This window comes from Lytechinus pictus, chromosome 2, assembly GCF_037042905.1.
Source record: "Lytechinus pictus isolate F3 Inbred chromosome 2, Lp3.0, whole genome shotgun sequence".
In the NCBI taxonomy this organism is placed as follows: Eukaryota; Metazoa; Echinodermata; class Echinoidea; order Temnopleuroida; family Toxopneustidae; genus Lytechinus; species Lytechinus pictus.
Window position 1 is genome coordinate 19,271,551 of NC_087246.1, and position 26,314 is coordinate 19,297,864.

A 26,314-nucleotide genomic window follows, 5' to 3' on the forward strand; every position below is an offset into this window, starting at 1 on the left:
TGACATATAACGTTTTATAAGTCAACTTGGCAAGATACCGTATCTCGCCATGTCGACATATAACTTTTTATAAGTCGACTTGGCGAGATAACGTATCTCGCCATGTCGACATAATAAGGTTATTATGTCGACATGGCAAGATAAAGTATCTCGTCAAGTCGATGGCACTTTAAAGGCTCCGTAAAATATAACTTTATAAGTCAACTTGGCAAGATAAAATATCTCGCCATGTTGACATAATAAGGTTATTATGTCGACATGGCAAGATAAAGTATCTCGTCAAGTCGATGGCACTTTAAAGGCTCCGTACACAAGGCTTTTTATGACAACAAATGACCGCAGACCTCTTTTCATTATCATTTTCAGGGCGTTGTTTGATAGAGCTGACGATTTCGAGGAATAATGGTATCTGCCTTTCGAGTAGTTAGAAGTCGATTTAGAAGGTGACACCGACATGGTGGCTGATCATAGTGCTCGGGCCTTGACGACCGCCATCAAACTTGAACGGACCATCACCCTCATCTTCGCTGGTCTTGAGATCATCATCCATGGCGGAGCCATTTGGGGATGGCCCTCGTACGTATACGTCCTCAAACAAGATGGCTTCTTCAGTGACCTGTGCCACACTGATGAAGGTGTGGTAGGGGGTGCAGTATTTATTAAGAATGTCACCTATCATTCCAATGTGAACTCGACCCATTTGGTTGACCCCATTGGAAGTTTGAGGGATTTCGATAATGAGAAAGGGAATTCACACAACTTTTCCTCAGATACGCTCAATGTGCCTGCCAATGATTCAACGCATACCACTGGCTGCAATGACCAAGATGCCATCATTCAACTCATCTTTACCGTTGCCATGGGAACATATCTTATCTGCTCTTGCTGGTTGATGAACATCATCGACCGATTTGGAATTCGCTGTGCCAGAATATTAATATTGTAAGTTTTCGTTGTTCTCTCGACCTCGTGTTATGTTAATGTTTATCATAAGGTTTCCATGCACTCGTAAAACCGGCACTAAAGACATTGTACGGGAAATACAGAATATATCATGTTTATGCCAATTCAAAGAGGGAATTCATATATATCACCTTGTTATTTACAGGCCGCGGAATGGTTTATGAAAGTGTATGGAGTCAAAAGTAGGGGAGCTGTCCATGCGAAAACGCAATCAGATGGTCATTTTACGTTTTGAACACGTTTATTAAAAAAAAATAAGGGGGAGAAACCCCTCCCCCGTGCCCATGCCTTGACATAAAAAACTTGTAGAACAATAACATGATAAGGATGGATGACCGCGGAGTGGTTTACGAAAGTGTGAGGGAGTCGAAAGTAGGGGGCTGACCATGCAAAACACGCAATCAGATGGCCATTTAACGTTTTGAACACGTTTATTTAAAAAGTGAGGGGGGAATACCCCCTCCCCGTGCTTTGACATAAACAAAATTGCAGAACAATATCAAGGATAGATGGTCTATTTCAGAACTGTTAATTGTTAGTGGTGATGGTGGTAGCAGCAGCAGTAGTGTAGTAGTAGTAGTGGTAGTTTTTGATATTCAGTTCTAGAAAAGGGGGTCATTATAAGCAAATTTGTGTTATCATGATACGTACCTGTCTCACTAAACAAACAATGCAAGCGCGAAGCGCGAGCTGATTTTTTTTAATATATTGTCCCCAAACAGGGAGATTTTTAGGATTATTTTTTTAGGAATTCATGAAGAGCACACATATCTCACCATAGTCATTATTTTTGTAGCATTACACCTAAACACATTGTAATCATGAACATGATACGTATCTCACTAATCAAATATTGCGAACGCGAATCGCGAGCTAAAAAAATATATAATCATACCTGAAGAGGGGCATTCTGACATGTCTAATGTATTTGTCGGAATTTTTTAAGACCATACGTATTTCACCAACCAAATGATGCGAGCGTGAGCAAAATTTTTTCGATATTCAGACCAGAAATTAAAAAAAAACATTTTAGGGACTATTTTTAGGAATTCATTAAGAGCAGACAATCTACTAATGCGAGCGTAAGCACGGACTGGAAATGTTTTATATTCAGACCTTAAAAGAGGGCAATCGCTTTAAGTAGTAATGAAAAGAAGCATAATAAATGTCTCTGCGTAGAACAATGATAACTTGAAGTACGAGGAAATATATTTGGTGTATATTGACTTACAAACGGGATGTTTTAGTACAACAGGATTGTATAGCTCATTAAACAAACAATGCGAGCACCAGGAATGATGAACACATCATAATGTTTCATTTTTATGATTATTGTTTTACCCAAGACAAAGGAAGTAAGATAACTAATATGGACCAGGGACGGAAGGTCAGATTTGTTTATCAGTAGTTGAAATATATATATATATTATATATTGTGGATCGAACTACTCTCTTAGTTTAGCTAAATGCTCACAAGTCTTTGCAACACATTGGCCTTAGTCAGCAGACACGCAAGCAGTGGCGTCGATCGGGGGGGGGGGGGATGCGATCGCCCCCAGCGAAAATATTGGAGCAAACATCGATTTGTCCCCCTATATTTTGACAACTTTAAAAATTCATAATGATTATGCAATGCAAATATACATTTTATTAAAAAGCATTTGAAAATATAATAAAACTTTTTAACTTTAAAAATTTTACCAAACATGCAAATTTTGGGGCGCAATTTTCGTGTATTGCGTCGCCAGGGTAACAACCTATTGCTGAATTAAAACGAAAGAATGTTATTCATATTTCTCATCAATCTCATGTTATGCCCTGTTCTTCGTAATTGTTTTTATTTCTTAATTTTTTATTATTTGTTTATTTATTTATTCATTTATTTATTTATTTTTCGACTTGTCCGCTGAATGGCCCTCTTCAGCCACTGACTGTTCTTCCGAGGGGTCCAGTACACGTATATTGAATGCATGCGTACATGTAATCATAAAATGTGTATTAGGTACAACTTTTTATTAGTACGAAAAAACTATATCATGAAATAGCGGGATGGGAGATAGTAGGGGGTAGCACGCAGTGAAGGGTTATTCCTTACATAAATGCAGAGCAGAGCTAACATGGTTTTATATGGAAGCCCCGACGGGACATTTGCAAATACACGAAATCGCGAATTATTTACGAAGAAATTCTCGACAAATTCACCATTTCGCGAATTTTGTAGATTTACATGAAAACAGGAATAGAGACCTGTTAAGGGCTGTTTACAGTAACTCATGGGGATGATATATAACTAACCAAACCAACTGAAAGGATGATTCCATGGAAGAAAAATCAGCCATTTTTACAACATTGAGCAATTTCCCGCGCGTTTAAAAGTATTTTAACATTAAAGCGCCATCGACAAACTCTATATACATGTATAATCTATTTGAAAGACTTTACATTGTCTTTTATTTCGCTTTTTCTACGGGCATTGTCTACGGTTCCTTTGGTTGAGCGATTCACTTTTTATTTTAAAGCACTCAATGCTATATATGTTGCATGAATTTGTTATCCATACATTTACCATGTTTGACTGTTTTTTCTCAGAATGTATGGAGGTAAATTGCTTAAAAGGAGAATGAAACTCTTGGAGCAAGTTAGCTTTTGTGAAAGCAGAAAAATCAAAGAATAAGATCACCAAAAGTTTGAGTTAAATAGGACTAGCAATAGAAGAGTTATGAGCATTTGAATGTCGAGATCACTAATGCTATGGAGATCCTCCCATTGGCAATGCGACCAAGATCTATTATGTCACAGATGAACAACTCTCCCCTTTTGGACACTGAAAATATACCCCAAAACATCTCTTTTTGCTCATTCTAATCATATGACAAACGATTCATCAATGATATAATGTTGTGAAACCTCTGTACTTGTCCTCTCATAAAGAGAACACCTCACCTTGTGATAGACTCCATAAAAGTGAGAATATAAGTGAAATAAGTACTAAAGTAATGAGGGAGTTGTACGTGTGTGACATCACAGATCTTGGTCGCATTGCCAATAGGAGGATCTACATGGCATTAGTGATCTCAATATTCAAATGCTCATAACTTTCTTATTATTCATTCAATCTTCCTAAAACTTTCAACAATATGTTTCTTTGATTTTTCTCTTTGATATGGATTCAGCTGGTTTCAAGGGTTTCATTCTCCTTTAATATGTACACCTGATTCCAGTAGGTATGGGCATTGCTCGGTTTGTGTGACTATAGTCAACCAAGGCCGAGCAATGTCCATAGGAACACTAACACTAGTGATCCTATCATCAATCTGGCGCTCTTTTGCTTGTTTTTGGAAATGCTTTAGTGTTCCATGTACTTCCCGTGGGGATAAAATTGCAACTTACGAATTGTTTCGCTTTTATGCATTTATAGCGATTCTTCTTTGTTATGTATTTATTGCTCTGATGTATATGTATATATATATATTTTTTTTTTTTTGAAGTAATTTCCTTGTTTGCATGTCTTTACCAAAATTAGCAACAGTTATCTATTTTCAATTGTACGTTACAAAAATTATGGTCGCCTCTTTTCATGTTTTGTTTTCATGTCCACAATATAGATTTTGCTTATGCTTTTTCTTGTCATTTGCCCACCTGTATGGAGTATCGTTATTTTTCATCACTTGCATTTCTTATTACATTGATTTATCTTTGGGCATCTCTCCAGTAATTATCAATGATGCATTTTTACTGTCTTTGCTCTCTGACGCGTTCGTCCGCTCTGCCTACGAAGATTTCTGCTAAATCATGTAAATGCTGCCCTCTCTCGAACCTTTATGAATTCTTTATTTGTTTTTACATGTATGTGTTTTTGTTTCGCTGTATGACTGTTACTTATTTGTTCCCACACAGGACCTTTTATCTTAATTACTCTTCTTTTATTAACTCAATGCCGGAAGTAGTAGTGAATGTTGAGACGCTAACTGTACTTCCGTGAATACTTTAATTGATATGCCGTTTTATTCTTTGAGTAATGATGACCTCTCCATTAATTTAAATACACCTAATAATTCAGATGGCAACCCTCATGTTAATTTGGCGTACAACCACTTTGTAGCAAACAACATCAATGCATCATCAGAACTTCTTGATTTTCACACTGATCATGACTTAATTCGCAATCCTTCATCAGAATACATCACTGAACTTCAATTCAAAAACACTACGAGACAATTCTCCAAAGATATTTTTTCTTTATTACATTTAAACATAAGAAGCATTAATAAACACTTCGAAGAGTTCCAACTGCTATTAGACAATAATTCATCTAGACATTCATTTTCCATTATTGGACTTACAGAAACTTGGTTAACTGATGAATCCAATATTCCATTTGCATTAGATCAATATGATTTCGTTTTTAATAATAGGAAAGATAGACATGGCGGTGGTGTTGCGTTATATGTTTCCCACAATTGCGAATACAAAATTCATAACGAAATCACTATTATGAATGAATATGTAGAGTCACTTTTTATCGAAATCAATGTCCCAAATTCCAAAAATATAATTATATGTGTTATATATAGACCACCAAATTCTAACCATAATGATTTTTTACTTTACCTTTCTAACTTAGTTAGATATCCATTGTTGGTGAACAAAGATGTTTTTATATTAGGGGATTTTAATATCGATATATTGTAGCATGACAGCAACAATACTGCCCATGAATTTCTTGAAACATTTTTTACTTCTTCATATTTGCCATTAATATCAAAACCCACTCGCGTTGCAGATCGCTCTGCAACACTTATTGATAACATATTTTGTAACATCATGCCGACTCCTGATTCTGAAATAATATTATCTGATTTGACAGATCACTTTCCCATTATGTCACATTTTACCCTTAAGCACTCATGTATTAATCCATCCAAGCCATCAAGGCGGAGACCTACTCCAGAGAATCTTGCAAGACTGGGTGTTTCGTTAGAGTCTGTTGACTGGTCACCTATTTATAACAATAATGATGCAAACATATGCTTCAATAACTTTCTGAATATTTTTATTAGTGAATTAGATAAGCATATTCCAAAAGTAAGAGATAGACAAACTAACTACAAAAAATCACCAAGACTTCCTTGGATATCTAAAGCACTTTTGCGTTCAATCAACAGAAAAAATAATTTATATTATAATTCAAAATTTAAAGGTACTCTTCAGGCAAAAACTAAATACACCACATATAAGAATACTTTAACTCAGACCTTACGTTTGGCAAAGAAAAAACATTTCACTGATCAAATAATTCTGTATAAGCACGACATTCAAAATACATGGAAAGTTCTTAAACAAGACATGAATTTATCCAGTAATAAGTCCGATATAACTGAAATTAGGTCTAACGGTGATATTATTGGAGATCCTGAAAATATAGCTAATATTTTTAATGATTATTTTTCATCTATAGGAACTAACCTAGCTAGATACATCCCCCCTTCAACAAAACATTTTCATGATCATTTAGGTACACCTAATTCTAGTTCAATATTTTTCACTCCCGTAGTCAAAAAAGATATTACTGATATTGTATCTAATTTGAATAATAAAAAAAGTCCTGGTTACGATGATGTCAATAACTTTATTTTAAAAGGTATAATATCTGAAATTGTCGATCCTTTGACATATATTTTTAACCTTTCTCTAACCTCCGGTCAAGTTCCTGATCGCATGAAAATTGCCAAGGTCATTCCATTGTACAAAAAGGGTGACAAGTTAAGTATCAGTAACTATCGCCCAATTTCTTTATTATCATCCTTGTCCAAAATTTTTGAAAAAGTGGTTTATAGCAAAACAATTGATTTTTTTAAATCTCACAATATTTTTTCTAACTTTCAGTTTGGATTTAGAGAAAAACATAACACAGAACATGCATTGTTGAATTTCGTTGATAGAGTGGCCCACGCTTTTGATAATTGCTCACATCTAGTCGGCATTTTTCTGGACTTCTCCAAGGCCTTCGACATCATTAACCATGATATCTTATTACATAAACTTTCTCATTATGGGGTGCGCGGGAAGGCCTTGGAGTGGTTCAGAAGCTATTTGTCTGACAGACGTCAATTTGTATCTCTGAATGGTCATGCATCCAACATGCAATACATTAATTGTGGAGTCCCGCAAGGCAGTTTGTTAGGCCCTTTATTATTTATCATTTATATCAATGACTTTTGTAAATCATCTGATGTCCTTTCGTTCATTCTTTTTGCAGACGATTCTAATATATTTTATTCCCATAAAAAGCCATATACCTTAGTAAATACTGTTGATAATGAACTTTTGAAAGTCACACAATGGATAAGATCCAACAAATTGTCTCTTAATCTACTTAAAACTAAATATAATGCTATTTAGCAATTCTATTGATACACTTCCCATGGACATTGTTTTAGATGACACTAATTTAGAAAGTGTCACATTTATTAAATTTCTCGGTGTTACCGTTGATAATAAGCTTTCCTGGAAATACCATATATATTGTATATGTAAGATTATTTCGCGAAATATTGGCATTATCAATAAACTGAAATATCATTTTTCGTCGTCATCACTTTTAATGCTATATTCTTCCCTGATCTTACCTTACTTGAATTATGGGATACTTGCCTGGGGGAGCACCCACCAAACCACTTTAGATAGACTGTTATTACTGCAAAAGAAGTCCCTTTGTGTTATTCATAATTCAGCTTTTCGTTCACACACTGACCCACTATTTTTTTATAGCAAATTGCTGAAGATAAGCGACCTATACTTATTTCATTTAGGACAATTCATGTTTAAATTTATAAAAAACACACTTCCACGTGTATTTGATTCTATGTTTCCTCTTAATCGGTCTTTTCATAATTACCCTACTAGGCAATCTAACGAATTTAATTTACCCCGTTTTAGAACTTTATTGGCAAAGAGTACATTCATGTTCGATGGCCCTAGATTTTGGAACTCCCTCGACAATAACATAAAAAACAGCCCTTCCATACATTCTTTTAAAAGAAAACTAAAAAACTTCTTACTTAAATCCTACCGAGGTTTTCATTACTAATTCCTGCTCGTTATCATCTCCTCTCAGACTTCAAGTTAGTTTTGTTAGTCGTTATCATTTTGTTTTATCCTCTCTTTCGGTCGCAATTCGTCCTGGTTCTATTTATGTTTATTTCTCCTTTTGTCATCCTGTTTGTTTGTGTGTTTGTTGTTTTTTTTTTCTCGCTTTATTTTATTCTTTTTTCGTTTTGTCTTGTTCTGTGGGTTATCCTGTTCTTTTTAATCTTTTCAGTAAATCTCCGTAGGCAAATAGCAACCATTGTGTGTGTCTCTCTCTCTCTCTCTCTCTCTCCTCTTTTCTCTTCCTTGAGGGGGGTTCACATTTATACAAGCTATGCTTTTGAGTGAATCTCCCATTTCCACAGATACTTTTCTTCTATCTAAACTATATATCATAATTTTGTCTACAATAATGTTTTGTATTATCTTGATATGTTAATTATCATTAATGTTTTGTATCATAAATATTTGTTATAATGTATAAAAAATGATTTGTATCAATATTTATGTCATTTCTGTTGGAAATAAATCTGAATCTGAATCTGAAACATTCTGCTGCCCAAACAAACGAGAACCTTTGTTTCAATTTGTTTTGTCATGGGTAGTCTTGTGGAAAAAAATGACAACCAACAAATATGTTGTCCATGGGTGAATTAGACGTGAACAATTCGACCAGGGACAAAATATTTAAATTCGGTTAAAAAAAAGTCTCCACCATCTGTGGCACGTTCTCGTCGAGAAATGTTCTGACACATAAAAGGGGCCTCCAAAAGGTGATAAATGCCCCTGCTGCTCCCCAACGTGGACCCGTATCTGATCATAACTCCCCTTCCACAGATAATGCTTATTTGCGGTGTTAATCATTATTGATTATTTTTTATGCATTCGGTTTTCATCCAGATAGCGGCTACGTAGTGAGGAAAATGAGGTCTCCATCATGCATATATGCTTTCTATCACCTTTGCTACATTAAATGTATCTTTTAATTTCTTTTCCAGTGTTGGCTGTTTAGTGAGTTATATTCTTCTAGCAGTGGCTACTCCTAAATCCTCATTCCTATTATTCCCTGCCATGACCATGCTGACATCATGCGGCAGTGTCCTCCTCACCGCAAACCAACAGGTGAATTTTCTTATAAATGTTTTCTGGAGACCTTCTCCAGAGTGACATCTCCGTACAGCCCCCACAAGAAAGTCGTACGATCTCTGTACAATATCGTACGATAGTCGATTTGACAGTCCCATAGGCTCAATACACCAACATAGAAATGTTCTTTCCGATGAAGTTTTTTTCTTGATTCGTGTTCCTATGGGGTCCTAGAACAAATTCAGCTTGGTTGCCCAAAGTTCCCGTTTGGGCAATTTTGCTAATTTGCATAAATCCAAAATGGCCGCCAGATGCCATCTTAAAAACTTAACTTTTCAACCCCTTGCCCTAAAATGATGAGTAATGATTCATGTTAGGGTTTAGAAATGTGTAGAATCCATTTCATTTATCATATTTGCAATATAACGTCATCTTCAGGTCAAATCCAAGATGGCCGCCAGATGCCATCTTGAAAAATTGACTTTTGATCCCCTTGCCCCAGAATGACGAGTAATACCTATGTTTAGAGGTTTTGGGGTGTGTAGAATCTATTTCTGCTATCTATTTTGCAATATAATGTCATCTTCAGGTCAAATCCAAGATAGCCGCCAGATGATACCACGATGATACCATTTTGAAAAATTTACTTCTGAACCCTTTGTCCAAGAATCATGAATAATACCTCTTTTCGTGAGTTATTTTATATGTTGATTCCATTTCTGTTGATAATTTTGCAATATAGGATTATTCAGATAAAGAAAAAAAGATGGCCGGTAAACGCCATATTTAAAAAAAGCTACTCCCAAGACTATTGAACCTTGAAGAAGTACTCTCCCAAAAATCGTACACGCTGTCCTGAATAGATTTACTATTATGTGTAGGAGCTCATGTAAGGGTATTTCAGTAAGAATGATTCATTTCTTTTAATTTCTCAATTTCTAGTGGTCAAGTAAGGTCTCAGATGGTCAGATGGTTGATATATTTCGTCATTAACCGCTCACCTTGGAATTAAACAATTAACAAATAAACAACAAGGTTTGGGCTATGACCTATTATGTGAGTGCTCATAATTTTTTTTATGTCCAGCCATATTTTTCTAGTGAAAGGACTTCAAAGTATTATTTTTTTAACTAAAAAGTGAGTTCTCCGTATTTTTCAGAAAATTTGTTAACTTATTACCTTCCTTTATAATTATCATTGGACTTTTCGTCCTGACAAAAGCCTTTGACTTGGTCAGCACGAGTGCACTTTTTAGCCTGGTAGCTTCCCTCAGTTCCTGTGAGCAGTGGTGTGAAGCAATTAGGCTGGGCCTGGCCCTGACACTCAGGATCTTCTTCTCCATGCTTCCCCAGTATGCACTTGGCGAATGCACAGAATGCATCTACATATCCGTACCAGAGCAGATGGGAAAGTCTTCAACATCGACCGGCTACGTGCCAAAACAATGGTCAGGATGGTTCTCATTCGTGAGATGTCGCCCCTGCCTTTCATAAAGAAGCTGGAGTAGGCCTACAAGACCTAGTCATACAGCCGCCTGTTTTTTGCATGTACATGATGTAAGGAGTTTGGATGACCCTGTAAGACAGAAGACCTGATCGATTGTTTGTTTGTTTGTTTTTATTTCCGAATCAGATAAAAAAAAAATACACAATATACAAGAGAGATACATACAATAACGGAGGATCACCCAATTCAGCTGTATTTTCAAAATACTGCTGTTCTGGAGTAGGCCTACACTGACTGTCCTCCAGATATCTCTATCAACAGCACGCACTCGTTTGGTTGTGGTGGACTCCTCACCTACCTTGCATTGACTATCTGTCTCTAATTCCCTTTCACTGGACAAGGAGATAAGCACCATGTTAGGAAACTCTGTCACAGCCATAGCCAAGCCCCTGAACGGAAATAAGTCATGGAAAACGTACGCCGATCAAGAAAAGCGACTAAACACCTTCCATGTCAGATGCCTCGGACGTATACTACACATTAAATGGCAGGACAAAGTAAAAATATAAGGCCCTTCAGCGTACGTGCATGCTGGCATCCCCAGCTTATTTTTGCTCCTTAGGTGACTCATGTTCGCCGGATGAAACTTTGACAAATCCTAGAAGGGATTCGCCAATGTAAGGTGAGCTGTGTGATTAGTCCCCACCTCCGTTATAAACACACCTGCAAACGTGACATAAAACTTGCCGGCATAAACACTAACACTTGTGAAGATGTAGATGATAGTCGCCATCTATGGAGAGCTACTAAGTACAGGGGTCAAGACGTCAGAAAATAATCGGAATGCTACATTGGCAGGCCAAAGACCAAGGAGGAAGGCTAGGGCAGCATCTCTATCTGAACCTGTCTCAGAGCCATCCTCCTTCATCTGTACAAAATTTGCTTTAGAGACTGCCACTCTAGAGCGGAGCTCTACAGCCACTCTCGAAGATGTAATACCTAGCGCGCTACATCATCGTCTTTTGAGACGTACTGATGCCTACCTATCATTGGACACTTTGATTTATGAAAAATATGGAAAAACACTTTCAAATTCAAATAAGACTTTAAAGCCTCTTCAGTACAAAAGTACGGATGGACATTTAAAGAAATACAAATACAAAATTGATCATAGCCGAAACCTAAAGAGGATCTCTTTTAGGTGAGCAGTAAATGTCGAACGTCTGACATCTCAGATCTGACTTCCCCTTGAACTAAAAATTGAGAATTAATAAAAGAAATTAGTATTCTTACTGAAATCCCCTTACATAAGCTCTTACACTGTAAGCCTCGGAAAGTATTTTTTCGAGATGGCGCTTGGCGGCCAGCTTGGATTTGATCTGAAGATTATTATAGCAAAATTACATCAGAAATTTAATCAACATATCAGATGACTCACGAATAAAGTTATTATTCATGATTCTGGGGCAAAGGGTTCAAAAGTTAATATTTCAAGATGGCGTCATCTGGCGGCCATCTTGGATTTGACCTGAAGATGACCGTATATTGCAAAATAGATAGCAGAAAGAGATTCTACACACCTCAAAACCCCTAAACAGAGGTATTACTCGTCATTCTGGGGCAAGGGGATCAGAAGTAAAGTTTTCAAGACGGCATATGGCGGCCATCTTGGATTTGACTTAAAGATGACGTTATATTGCAGAAATGATAATATAAATGGATTCTACACATTTCTAAACCCCTAACATGAGTCATTACTCATCATTTTAGGGCAAGGGGTTGAAAAGTTAAGTTTTTAAGATGGCATCTGGCGGCCATTTTGGATTTATGCAAATTAGCGAAATTGCCCAAACGGCAACTTTGGGCAACCAAGCTGAATTTGTTCTAGGACCCCATAGGAACACGAATCAGGAAAAAAACTTCATCGGAAAGAACATTTCTAGGTTCGGAAAATGTCAAATCGACTACGAGTCCAGATCGAGGGTGAGATCATGTCGTGAAGGTATAACCACTTACGATGTCCCTTACATCGTATATCAAATCGCGAAGTTATCGTACGATGTCCGCCGTCAAACGTGACCTGATATTTATGATGTTTGTACCTATGAGATTAATGCAATATAAACCATTCAGTGTCATAAGTATTTTAGTTTGATATCAAACAACTTTTTTTGAATAGAGATCATCATGTTCATTATAATAATCCGCATATGTTTTTATCCCAGTTGGGTAATTTGTTTGGTAGAGGAAAGTCCACAGTGATGTCATGGCTGAATGGATGTCTCAGTGCATCGGTCATCGTATTCTTTCTTCTCAAGGTGAGATGGACAAAGAAAAAACACAAATAACTCTTAAGAATTAATATTAATGTTAGGATTACTCAATTTAAAAGAATGCTTGAATTTGGGACAATGCTAGAGTCACGCCAATGAACTCCCAACTGCCCGGCATGTCATTAGCAATATCGTATACATTTAAGTCGGTCTTGAGTCAGGTGCGCCGGTATGAATGTGACATAATAAATGGTGGTAATGGTTTTATGTAACCATGTTGCCTCTTTACGAATTCCCTTTTTTTTTTTTTTTTTTTTTTCAGTGCTACCGCGACCCTGCAAATCATAATGCGACATTTTTTTTCTTCATTTCTATTGCGTAAAATACAAAAGGTCGATTATATGGGTCTTTGGGAGAGGCGGCATCCAATGAAAGGCGATTGCTCTTTAAGAAAGGGATAAGGTAGGGGAAGGGGAGGAAAGGGGGTCATTGAAAGGAGTCTGCATGACTATGTAAGTTCATTATAAATTTTGATTTTCTGAAGAAAAAGATTACCTTTAGCTTCAATACCCCCTTCAACATAGCCTGGTGTTATTTGTGGTTACTCTCATCAATCCCACCTTTGATGTGATCTCTTTATCTCTATAGCTATCACAGTCATTATGCCTGAATTGTATAGCCTTTTCTTATAAAATTGTTTTGGTTCCTATGTCATTTTGTCCTGTTGTGTCTTTCAGATAGCTCATGATCACGGCATACCTGCTCAACACTCGTTCATTTTCCTTGCCGGGATTACAGCCCTGATGCTCGTCAACACTGTCATGATGCCAAAGAAACGTATCCCATGGCCACTTCCAGACGGATACCGCCTTGGGACGTGCCTACGGGAACAGCCTTCTTCGTGCTATGGCAATATCAGCAAGCAGAGGCAGTCTGGTCACCTGAGGGGCACCCACGATCTAGGACACACTGACGAAGCCAAAGGGTTATGCCCGGACGGGAAATCCACCACACTCAAGAAACAATCCCATTTTCATGGTAAATTATTGCGGGTTTAGCAACGCCTTTTTCAGACTGACCCAGTTTGAAACAACCTGTTCATAAATTGCTGACTTGAACATCGCAGAATTATAGTGAAAAACACCTGTATCGGCCGCACAGAAATGCTGTTAGCGTAACATTTCACTAACACTGCGCTAACAAAGGGCCCTGTTACAACCGGTAATCTCGCCGCGATGGCTATAATGCATTATTTACATCTGAGATCAACGCTTGACATCACAATATGTAGAGTATTATCTATTAACAAATCAGCTCCTAACGACGTGGGTAGAATTACCGCACAAAAGGCACAGAAAGCTGTTGTTAGGGGATTAGAGTTAGGCAAAATCTATAATTTGTGCGTATAGTGATCTAGATTTAACTTAGATTTAGTTATGATTATTTGCACATCCTACAAGTTTAAAATCTTGTCTAGGAAAGGGTAAAGGAATGTAATTCATTATCATATTATAGGCCTACAAAATTGAATTATTATTACATTTTAAACATGAAATGGCAGCAGGTAGTAAATATATATTTACTAATTTAAATAAGCTTAAAAAAAGATTAAAGAAATAGCCTATCATGTTATTACGATGGATATTCTGTTTTAAAAAAATGCAATCCCATTTTTCATCAGTTTCTTTTGTTTGAAAATGCTCTTCACATACTTCACTCATCATGCTCATGATAGAGTATTTGCCAATGATGGTTATCATGTGATACATTTCATCAGATATCGTTCTTCTTTCTAATGTAGGGTCTATTCATAAAAACGTCTCCAAACACCTAAATAAATGATATATCTTGGAATAAACAAATCTTTGAAAAAGATCATATATCTTGGCACTAATGAACATCCCCCGCTATATACCTATTCCTATAAAGGGGCCAGGCTGAAGAACATAATACGGTTTGAACAGTAAAGTGAGACAAACAAAACACTGACAAATTGATAAAAATTAGAAATGAATACATAAAATTATGGTATTAAAATTTTGCATTCGGCCCTATTTCGGTGAAATTTATATTCATGTCTTCAGAAATATGCAATGAGGGTCTGTTGTATCATACAAAATTAGGTTTATTCAAGTTTTGTCCACATAGAATATTGCTTCAAAGATCATCATTTTGTTCCTCGGGCGACATACACAGATTTGAGACAATTATACGAGTTCATTTCAATAAAATCAGAAAAAAGGGAAAGAGCTAGAGGACATGGCATGGCCACCTGCTGCTCAGTAATATCAGTTGCAAAATATAGTGTTTAATTTTTATATTCAAGAATTTTTTTATTTTTTTATCAGATTTTAATGAAATTTTCAGCAATTTGCTCATTTAATTTTACTCTATTTGTTAATATATTGTTGGGCCCAGAATACCCCTTTAATTCGGTCGAGGTATATTTAAAATTACTTGGTATAAGTAAGGGAAACAAGTTTTAAAGAGAGAAATTATTCACTAACATCGTCACTATTGGTGCCCTTGGCGCTGTTAGTGATTTGTATTAACATTAGCGCCACTGTTAGCTTCTGCTAAGCCTTTTATCGTTATATTATTAGGAATTCGGCTAAGCTTCTGTGAGTTTATCGATACCGATAGGCCTACTTTTAGTGCTCTGTTAGTGAAAACAATGCGTCAAGGCGGTGGTCACCCGTGAAAGGTGTGACTGGCCCTAATGTTAGCGTTCTGTTACGCTAACAACGCTTCTGTGCGGTCGCCAGACCTTTTGATGATTATAATGCAATGTCAAGGAACAGGCTTAGTCTATACTTTTAAAAAATATTGGTAAAAGTAGATGATCTGTTAAGTATTTGCGTATATGATTAAGTATCAACAAAAGTATCAACCAAATTCTGCATGTTTCATTGCATATATACATTGCGATCTTTGCGCGGGTACATTTTGGTCTTCATCTTCTTCTTCTCTTTTGGTTTGGCTGGCAACCAGTCAAGACATCATGGGCGGAAATCTCTCCTTAAAGGTAGGGGGGGGGGACACAATTGGGTTTTCCATTTTTATGTTCTACAGAGTTACTATCAAACACACACACACCATCACACACCCATACATGCATGTATATATATATTTATATATATGTGTATATGCATATATATATAAATAAATATATATATATGTATATATATATATATATATATATGTATGTATGTATATATATATATATATATATATATATATATATATATATATATATATATATATTTATATTAACTAAATAATAGATGCGAGCGCGAGCTGAAAATTCGTGATTTACCAACCTAAATACTGGACATTCATAGCACTTTAAAAAGAATATAAAAAGGGTAGGAATCTAAACAATTAATGCGAGCGCAAAGCGCGAGCTGAAAGTTTTTTATTTTCCAAACTAAAAACTGGACATTCTTACCACTTAATAATGAACGGAATAGGAATCTAAACAATTAATGCGAGTGCAAAGCAAGAGGTGAAAGTTTTTGATTTTCCAACCTAAATACTGGACATTCTTAGTACTTAAAAAAAAATTATGAACAGGATAGGAATCTAAACAATCAATGCGAGCGCGAAGCAAGAGGTGAAAGTTTTTGATTTTCAAACCTAAATACTGGACATTCTTAGTACTTTAAAAAAAAATATGAACAAGATAGGAATCTTAACAATCAATGCGAGCGCGAAGCGCGAGCTGAAAGTTTTTTTTTATTTTCCAACCTAAAAACTGGACAATCGTAACACTTTTTCAAATCATGAACAGGATAGGAATTATACCAAACAATATTAGATTCGAACACGAAGTGTGTGCTGAAGATAATTATTTCCGGCCTAAAAATTGGTATTATTAGCATATTTTAAAATCAAGGACATGGTAGCTATCTAACTAAATTTTAATTGATGTGAGCGCGAAGCGTATCCTAATTTTTTTATTTTCCAACCAAAAAAAGTCATCTTCTTTTCACCTTATTATAGCAATAAACAGGATAGTATCTGACTCAACCATATTACTGATGCGAGCGCGAAGCGCGAAATGAATTTCATTTATATTCAGATCTGAAAACTAGATCTTTCAAGTACTTTTGAAATAAAGAACAAAGCAGTTTATCTCGATAAACAATGCGAGCGGAAAGTGCGAGCTAATTTTTTTAAGATTTTAACTTACAAAATCATGAAAAATATTGATATCTTCCTAAATAAATGATTTGATTTATTATATTTCGATCTAAAAAGTGAACAAATTTAAGCACGTTTTGAAATAAAGAGATGGCTGTGTATTAATGCAAAGCGCGAGCGAATTTTTATTTTTATACAATGACCTGAAAGTTTTCCTTTTTTCCAATTATTCCCCTCCCCTTCCATCATTTAATTTTCTTTCTCGTCCTATCTTTCTTCTTATTTTTCTCCTCACCTTCCTATTTTGCGCCGCCAAAAGGGGGCGGGCCACCGCTTCGCCCCATGGATCTACCTATGATGACCCCTCCCACGTACGGCAGGAATTTTTGTGTAAAACTATAAAAGTCTCTTTAATTAAAAACAAATTTTGGCGGATTAAACATAGTTAAAATTAACTGCGAAGGATTAATCATAACTCATGAAAACTATTTTTTTTACTGAGTACGCGAACAATGAAAATATTCTTATGTTCTAAGTAAATTTGGAATAAAGGGAAAATGAATTGGTTTAACAAAGGTATGTTTTTACGGGGTATGGAACATTCTCGTCTACCATCTATACACAAAATTTATTTATAAGTTTCCTGGGGCGATTTTCTTTTTTCGTTATTTTTATTAGTTATGAAATTGACAATGGCCATCGATATCATCAATGTCATCACTCTTTGGCTGGCATATAGGGCTAGATGCGAGTTCGAGAATAGTCGGGCCGGTATGCCTTTTCTTTTCCTATCCAAGTTCTTTAAAAAAAACTATCTGTTTATATATATTTCGAAATTCGAGTATATATGTGTATAATATCGATTTTTAATTATGTATCTTTTTCATAATAAAAGACCACAAATAGTAGGGGGGACATTTGATATTATGTCCCCCCCCCCCTTTCCAAAATGGTAGGGGGACGCGTACCCCTGTCCCCCTGGGATTTCCGCCCATGCAAGAAATGACTATTTTTGCCACTACTTTTGGAGCTTTTGGAGCTTAGTGTGTGACGTAATAATTAGTCTTACTAACAAGCGCTTGCAATTTTTAAAATCTTGAAAAACGTTTTGGGTAAGGGTATTTAAAGACTCCCGTATTTGCAAAACTGTGACTTTTCATGATTTAACGGCGTGCAAAATAAAGTGTAGACTTTACACTTCGTAGATTAGATTACGCGTTTTTTACAAGGACTCATAGCGTGATAGCGCGAGTGACGTGATTACGTGTCTGAGTAAACGTTGCAAGCCAGAATGAATTTTATCCGAATTTTATCTCGGTACTACTCTTAGATTATATCATATTAGATTATATTATATTATCATGATTATGTTGCAAACAGCTAATTATTTGTCTTTTGGGGTAACAATGCTTCAATATTTTCCTCTTTTCTCTGTATCTCTTGAAATCTGCTACAATGAATCAAATACATATATCATGTTGGTTTTAATCATGGAGGTATATGTTATAATCGATGAGCTTATGCCACGTTATGTATCATTTTTTAATTGTAAGCGCCCCTCCTCCCCCTCCTTAGTTGCCCTACATTTAACAGTTTATATGACCTCATTTCATCCATACAGATATCCAAGAGTGGGGAGAATCTTTAAAACGCCAGAGGTACCCCAACTTTCGAGCCTGTATCACTTCACTTCTGTTCTGGCTGGTCGTCCACTGGTTTGGTGTCATACAACTTAATATTTTATTCCTCTTTGGTACTTTTAATTCACACATCTCAAGACTTGCTGGTGGTGATTTGACAGTTGGTAAGCTACCATTTATTTTCAAGTTCTTAGAGGGGAAGGGTTTGGTGGTAATAATAGTAAAAGCAATAGTAGTTATTGAATAATTTGTTGCTTGATATTCAGGCCTATTGATGTTATACAAGTGATAATCAACATAAATAATATTATAAAGCATTTTAGACTGGTATTGTATTCGTGAATCATTTATTGCAGAGAAATACCGTTTAATTGACTTGTGATTATAAATATTAAAAAGGAAATTGGAAATATGCTTTCTTCATGATCTTTGTATGCAAGCCTTGTATAGATTGAACCAAATTCATCATAAGTCCGACAAATGAAATATAATTGCTAAATTCAATCCTCTACTTTGTATGGGCAATTTTTTGTAAAATTATAAATTTTGTTCCTTCGCTGCTATTTCATTATTATAGCAACCATTTGACCGTGATTGTTTAGCATGTCGACAGATTGCGCTCTCACTTTCTAACCACATAGTAACTTCCTATGTAACGTTTTTGCGACATAACACTCATATTTTTCTTAATGGTAATGTCCACATAATTTATCTTGTTAATGGATAGTAAAATAGACGATGGAAGAAGCATGCATTAGTTTTTAAAAATGCACCAAAAAAAAACTTGTGACCTACATGGAGAATTAGATCAAGCTGATATATATATCTCGGATGCCTATTCATCTTTGTATTCCTTTTCATTTTGTACAGTAAGTGGCTATACCGATGTTTTTCTCCTGCTGCAAATACTTCCGGTGTTTTTAAGTCAACCACTCGGTCTTCTTATGGATCGCAACAAAGTCAAATTATGTCGGAAAGAGGATGGTAGGTATATATTCACATCAATGAAAAAACTAGTCATACTTAGTCAGTTAGCACATCACCCGACCGCCTTAAACTACATTAGTCAACAGTGGATTGATTCTAAACATTCTTCATTCAAGACCCAAAAAGCATGGACCTATCCACTGAGGATTATCTACTGTTACTGGGGGTGCTGTGACAAGGCTCAGCACCCCCCAGTAACAATAGATTAATCCTCCGTGGATAGGTCCCTGCAAAAAAGACGAGGTAAGCGAAAATAAAATCACTGCTGCATACATGTTGTTCAGAATAGCCATTGTCAACAAAATATAATAATGGTATGTAACGTCGCTTTTGAACGTCAATATCTGTGTCTCACTAGGCTCAAAATAATATTGAATAAAGTAAGGTTCCGGCCTCGAAAAGCAACTGTTCTGCAGTTTGATCTTTTTTAGATACATGAAATTCCCATTATTACTCTGATCGTTGTTGCAGATAAGAACTTTCGTGTGAAAGTTCTCCTCACTATTATATACAATATATGTAAGTAACGACATGACTCCCAGAACTTCAGAATTTAACTCAAATATATCTACTTTCTTCCATTTTATTACAGAAGAATCCCCCATTTTTAATGATTTTGTTGTTTAATTACGAGAAGCCTATAGAGTGATAAGTGATATTTTGATTGCCAATGGAAGGGAAAAGGCTTCGTCCTTGCCTGTCATCTTACTCTGATAAAGGTCATGGTACATTGAAAAAATAATAGAGCTTTGATTTCAGCAATTTACGCATGAACGGAGCATATCTTTTTTTCGGGGGGGGGGGCAAGATTTAAAAAAAATCAAAGAAGCTCAAAAACAAGGAAGGGAAGCGACCGAGCTTGTCAATGGGGGTACTTTTGCATTTTCTAATGTGAAATCAAAGGATTTTGTGCACAATTTTGGTGAATTTTGTGAGAATTTCTGGTAAATTCCCCCCTCGCTGCTTACTGCCATGGATACACAGGAAAGACACAAATAAGAGGAAAAGAAAGGAGGAGATGGAGTATGAGGATTAGGATGTAAGGAGAAAGATGAGGAGAAGGGGAGAAGGAAGAGGAGAAGATGAAGAACAAAAAGCAGAATAAGAAGAAGATGAGGAGGAGAATTAGGAGGAAGATGAAGAAAATGGAGAAGAACTTGGCAGCAAGAGATGTTGCAGTATTAAAGTCTAAGTAATATCCAAGTTTACACCCCATACGAACTAGTAGCGCCATCTGCAGTCCTCAACTACTCATTCTGAGAACATTTCCTGACCCATTATGCTGGTGCAGTCTAGCCATATAGATCCACTTGAATGATGACATGCTAATTAACTAATGAATATAGTTATACCGCAATAATTACGTTACCAAGTAGCAGAACAATTACTTTTCCTCTAAAAACATTTGTTTCTCTACACAAACACAATTATAGGTCAATTTATTCTCTTTGGTCTGAAAACGTATGCTTTAAGACTAGGAATAACACATAGCCAATGAGAGACCACATACAGTTCACTCCCCCCTTTAATAAACCCAAATACCAATATAAATGTTTATTATTGGAATAAAAAAAAGTATTGAAGTAATAAAATAAAATTCAGCGCTATTATAACTATTGTTACACCTCAGGTGCAAGCCGTGGGCCGTTTGATGACCTGAAGGATATATGTCTCCCTCTTGCGTTAATAACCATCACATCCATCAGTTACTCGGCATGTCTTCTTGTGCCTCATCTCCACGTGCAATACGTAACTTTTACCCTCGTTCTAATTGTCATGTCCGTCCTATGGGGTTATCTTTCTGCCACCACGGCTATCATGTGAGTATCATATGCTGACTATTCTACTATTCTGTGCACTAAAAAAGAGGAATATTCTTTACATACGGGGGGGGGGGGGAGGACATGCGTCAATCATGGCTGACGTCCCGTTCCCTGCCCGGCCGTCGAAATTGAAATACAACTTCAAAATTGTTTTTTTATCCGATCAAAAAAAAAGTCACATGCTCAATTACAAAACGAGTCAAAATAAGAAATTCCAATGAGCAAATGAAAATAGGGATTTTGCATTTTAAACACACTAAATGACTGAATGAAAATTACATACTTAACAAAAAAATAACAACGTCACAAGCCAACTCAGATTATTATTCAAAGGTATCGAAATGCATTACAAATTTGATAATCAGTTGGTAGACAAGTGACAATATGACGAATCGTTATATTAGCGTAGTAATGATATAAGTAAGAGAATATGTGACAATAAAGTGTTTTTTTTTAATGTCAGATTTCCTATGAAGATTTTCTCTACCCTTGTTGGATCGTTTCGCACTCTCGGAGGTATCATCGCCTTCCTTCAATTTCCTCTCTTTAGGATGATACAAAACTACCTACAAAACGATCCTTCCTATGTGAGTAATTATAGGGGTGCTTTCATTAACTACACTGAAACAACCAGAACATTTTCTTGGTGCTAAATCATCTTCTCTAACAGTTTTTGTATTCCTATCCTATTCCTATCCTACCATTCATGCGTAGCTAACGAACATCTCTTCTAAACATCTCACTGATATCCTGTGTCTCAATTATGTGTCTTTTTTTATTTCCCCATTTAACAATTCATCAGTCGAGAATTTGTATTAAAAAAAGACACCCTATTGGCTAGTTAGATGTATTTTAAACATAATTTTTAACATCTTTTCTTTTGCTGTTTCGATTTTTTTATTCATTATTTTGACCAGTCCCCCCAAAAGAGTCTATAGACCCGTTTAGAGCCCTCGAGTCTCCTTTTTTCAGAAGTAACGCATGCTGATTTGAAAACGTTTTTCATGGAATATCTTTATTTATTCATGGTTTGTAAATAAGAACATGTATGTTAAAAATGAAATAACAATGATAATAGTGATACATATAAGAAAGTGCAATTATTGGATAATTATGTTGCCTTACTTTAGATACTAGGCCTACTTTATGTTACTGAATTAATTGGTTTGTCCCCATCCCAAATTGTATATTATGCCCCCACATTATAATTGATCCTAGTGGTAACATTGGTGACACAGATTTTTAAATTCAAATTTTAAACAATTTCAATAAATTAAGGCAATTGAATAAAACGGCAATTAACCATCCTTTCTAAACTTGGGTCTGTAATACTGATATTCGATTAAGAGAAAACAAATGAAAATCGAGATCATTCAGCGTGGATGGTAAAGATACTTATAATTCTGTTCTATGATGTAGATAAGACAATCACTTGGACATTTCGTGTGCCCCAATCTAATTTAACGGGGATTCTTGTGATCGAGGCGGTTTGAAACCACCTAATCCACATCATGTCTAAAAACTTTTCATTTTCTGTCTTTACCCCTTGTTTTTGTGACCTGCAGGTGATAATAGGCTTAATAGTTGCTGATATCACAACATTTGCTCTTCCGGCTTACATTTGGTACTTCGTCAAGAAGCAGGCAAAAGTTGGCCGGATGTCTGCCACCGAACAAGTTAATGTTTAGTTTTATAGTCCATCCGCCGTTCCAGATAATATTTATTTGCCTTCTTCCTGTTAAAAATCAGCTTTTCTGATTTCCATTTGGTACTACAATTGCTCGTAAAATCCGATGCAAATTAGGTTAATGTCAATGTTATTGTCATAATAAATATCATTTGTTTTGATTGTGGTTTCATTAGTTTCCCACACAGCATCAATGACTATCAGGGTCATCAGAAGTCCCAGATTTCAAGGAAGAGTCCCGTATTCCAGCAATTTGTCCCGCGTCCAAGTATGACCCTAAATCACTGGCGTAAATCCCGGGCGGGATGGGGGATATACCCCCTCACACACACTTTTCGAGGAGGGGGGGGTGGCCTGTACAAACACCCCCCCCCCCCACTTTTTACGAAAGAAATGAAAAAAAAAATCACAAGAGATAATTGTTTTATTGGTGAAAATTCTTCCTAGAATACCGCTTAACAAAACAATTATTATTGAATCATAAAATGCAAATAAAGAGCCTGTTCACCATTTCCAAACGAAATGATTATGTCCTTATTATAACATTGTAGAGAAACTCCGTTTCTTCCAATTCATCAATGTTGGGGTCTTTGGGAAGGGATTAAGATGGAATGTCAAGCGCGTATTCGCATTCCGATCATGCGTGGTGTATGTTCAGTTTTACCGTGGGAGGCTGTTGTAATGAGTTTGATGTAATACATGTATGTTAGTTTGACTTCATTAAACTTGACAACTCGTAATAAAGAATATAGTTTTGGCATCATGTCCCAGTCCGGTTCAAAACGACGTAAATTTAGCAAAATAACGTCTTTCTTCAGGAGAAGAGATGAAGAGGATCCACAGGAAGATGTGGCTGAAAATGTCTCAAATGAGTCTACAACTGCCAGTAAAGAAGAAGCCTCAACCTCCGAACCTATCAGCGACCAACATGACCAGCAAGACCAACAAAGTGTCAACAAACCTGTGATTGTGAAAGTCTTGCATCTTATTGTTATTATGTATAGCATTATTATTACTCTCTATCACTATTATTCTTTTAACTATCATAATTATTATTTTTGTTATTATTATCATAGGCCCTACGTATTATTATTGTTATTATTATTATTATCATTATTATGAATAGGGAATAGTATTATCCCCCGGGGGGCCACTTACATTGACGAGTATTACACTTTATCGATGAGATTATCCAGCAGTATTATCATGGTGATTATCATGACGTGTTTTGTTTTTTGCCAAAGAATGTACAGATAGACCTATATTATCAAAGCACCGCTGTCTGAAAGTAGGAAGTTATATCTTGTTTTATATATCGTGTTCATGACTCTCCTTTGATTTATAATGTAGAATGATGCATCATTTGAATAAACTTAGTGATTTGTAAATGTTGATGACATGTGTATGTGTGCGTGAGAGAGAGTGTGTGTGTGTGTGTGTGGGTGTGGGGTGTGTGTGAGAGTGTGTGTGAGAGAGATAAATATGCGTGATGGGTGTGGATATCCGTTAGCTTGAAGTGGATGATTTATTCATGAATTCATTTTTAATATAATCTCTAATATAACCATTAAACCATCATGGGGTAAAAATGTAATAATATTGGAGGGGTATTTGCCATATGGACATATCAAGGAGTGCTGGTAACTCCTTGGACATATCAATGACAATTCCTTGCATATCTAAAAACATGATTGCAAAAAATGCCAAAATATTTCAATCATCCCCCCCCCCCACTCCACACGGATTTACGCCAGTGGACCCTATATACCCGGGACGCCGTTTTGTCCTGCGTATCACGATTTTGAACACATTCATGTGAGAATATTCAGGCATTATTTTTTTCTCATAAACATAGTAGGCGTACACTATGAGAGAGATGAAAATGAAATAAAAACGGCGAACTCCAACTCATATAATAGAGTACCGAAGTGATGACGTCACAAAAACTTTTTTTTTTTGGGGGGGGGGGCATTCCAGCATTTTTTTATACCATATTTTGGTAGAGCTTGATAGAATAAAGTTAGAAACCAGGCGTATAATGACTTCTAATTATGTATTCATGAGGTCATATCTCAGGTCCCAATCGACCGGTTTGCGCCAAATCTTGGTACCGGAGGTATTTTATCCTGCTCTATCAAAATATGGTATCAAAAATGCTGAAATGCAAAATTAAAAAATATTGATGACGTCACACTTCGGCACTCTATTCATCAACATATGTTTGTTTACAATAACTTTGTGATTGTTCAAGTAGTGGAGGAGAATGAGCATAAATACAGAGAAATAAACAAACATACAACGCAGAAAGAAGAGTAAAAACAAAAACGATAGCTCTGTGTTATACCATGGAGCTATTAATAGCTCTATGGTTATACATTCTAAGCGCTAATGAGCTCATTGCTCTGTATTTATTTAGCGTATTATGGTTCATATTGTGATCAAATCACATACCTGATTTTATAAAGTTTTTATTTAAATCCAGATGATAATATGGAGGAAATTGATGATCTATTGTATTTTCCAAATATGACATGAAATGTAAAAATTGAAACCGGAAATAGCATTTGCGTTTATTATGAATTATATATATATATATACATACATTTTATATTGTACTTGGAATCTAAATGAATACTTGTGGTATATTTTAATGCATTTTCTATATCATTGGATGTTATATTTTTATTAAAAAAAGAACAGTCTAGAGTTGATTGAATATTCGTTCGGACATGTCTTAGTTTGTGTAAAAGAAAACAAAATTTGATAACTTTTTTAAAATCCAGGGCGCGACCGGGCGGTGCTGCATAAAAAAAATTAACAGGGGTGGGTATGTAAAAGCAAAATGCCAATATTTGACCAATCGATATAGTGTTATGGCCGAAGTCGAAAATGGAAGTAAATTAACACAAGACATTTCTGAAATTATTTGGCTGAATTATCTGATAATTCTAGCAGTGATTTAGTTAAAAGATATAACAAAAGTTATTACTAACTGTGCTAAACTGATGCAAGACATTCACAATCACAGGTTTGTTGACACTCTACAGAAACCCGGCCGCCATTCCGGCGCGCTTTCGACAGTGCACAAGCGTTTCCAGGAATGAATATACCTGTCACGCTTACCAATTCAATAAAACTTTGTTGTTGTTGTTGATTTCGCATTTATTCATTTTGTAT

The 26,314-nt window shown here is 35.9% G+C and overlaps 1 protein-coding gene across 1 annotated transcript; it reads left to right on the plus strand.

Annotated features, from left to right (window-relative positions):
- Window positions 1-360: 360 nt before the first annotated feature.
- Window positions 361-25,441, plus strand: LOC129274278 (equilibrative nucleobase transporter 1-like). Its single transcript, XM_054911117.2, has 9 exons — window positions 361-942; window positions 9,051-9,174; window positions 12,810-12,902; window positions 13,595-13,895; window positions 18,622-18,804; window positions 19,511-19,624; window positions 21,258-21,447; window positions 21,914-22,037; window positions 23,016-25,441. The coding sequence occupies exons 1-9, from the start codon at window positions 455-457 to the stop codon at window positions 23,136-23,138; spliced, it is 1,740 nt and encodes a 579-aa protein (XP_054767092.2). The 5' UTR covers window positions 361-454; the 3' UTR covers window positions 23,139-25,441.
- Window positions 25,442-26,314: the final 873 nt, after the last annotated feature.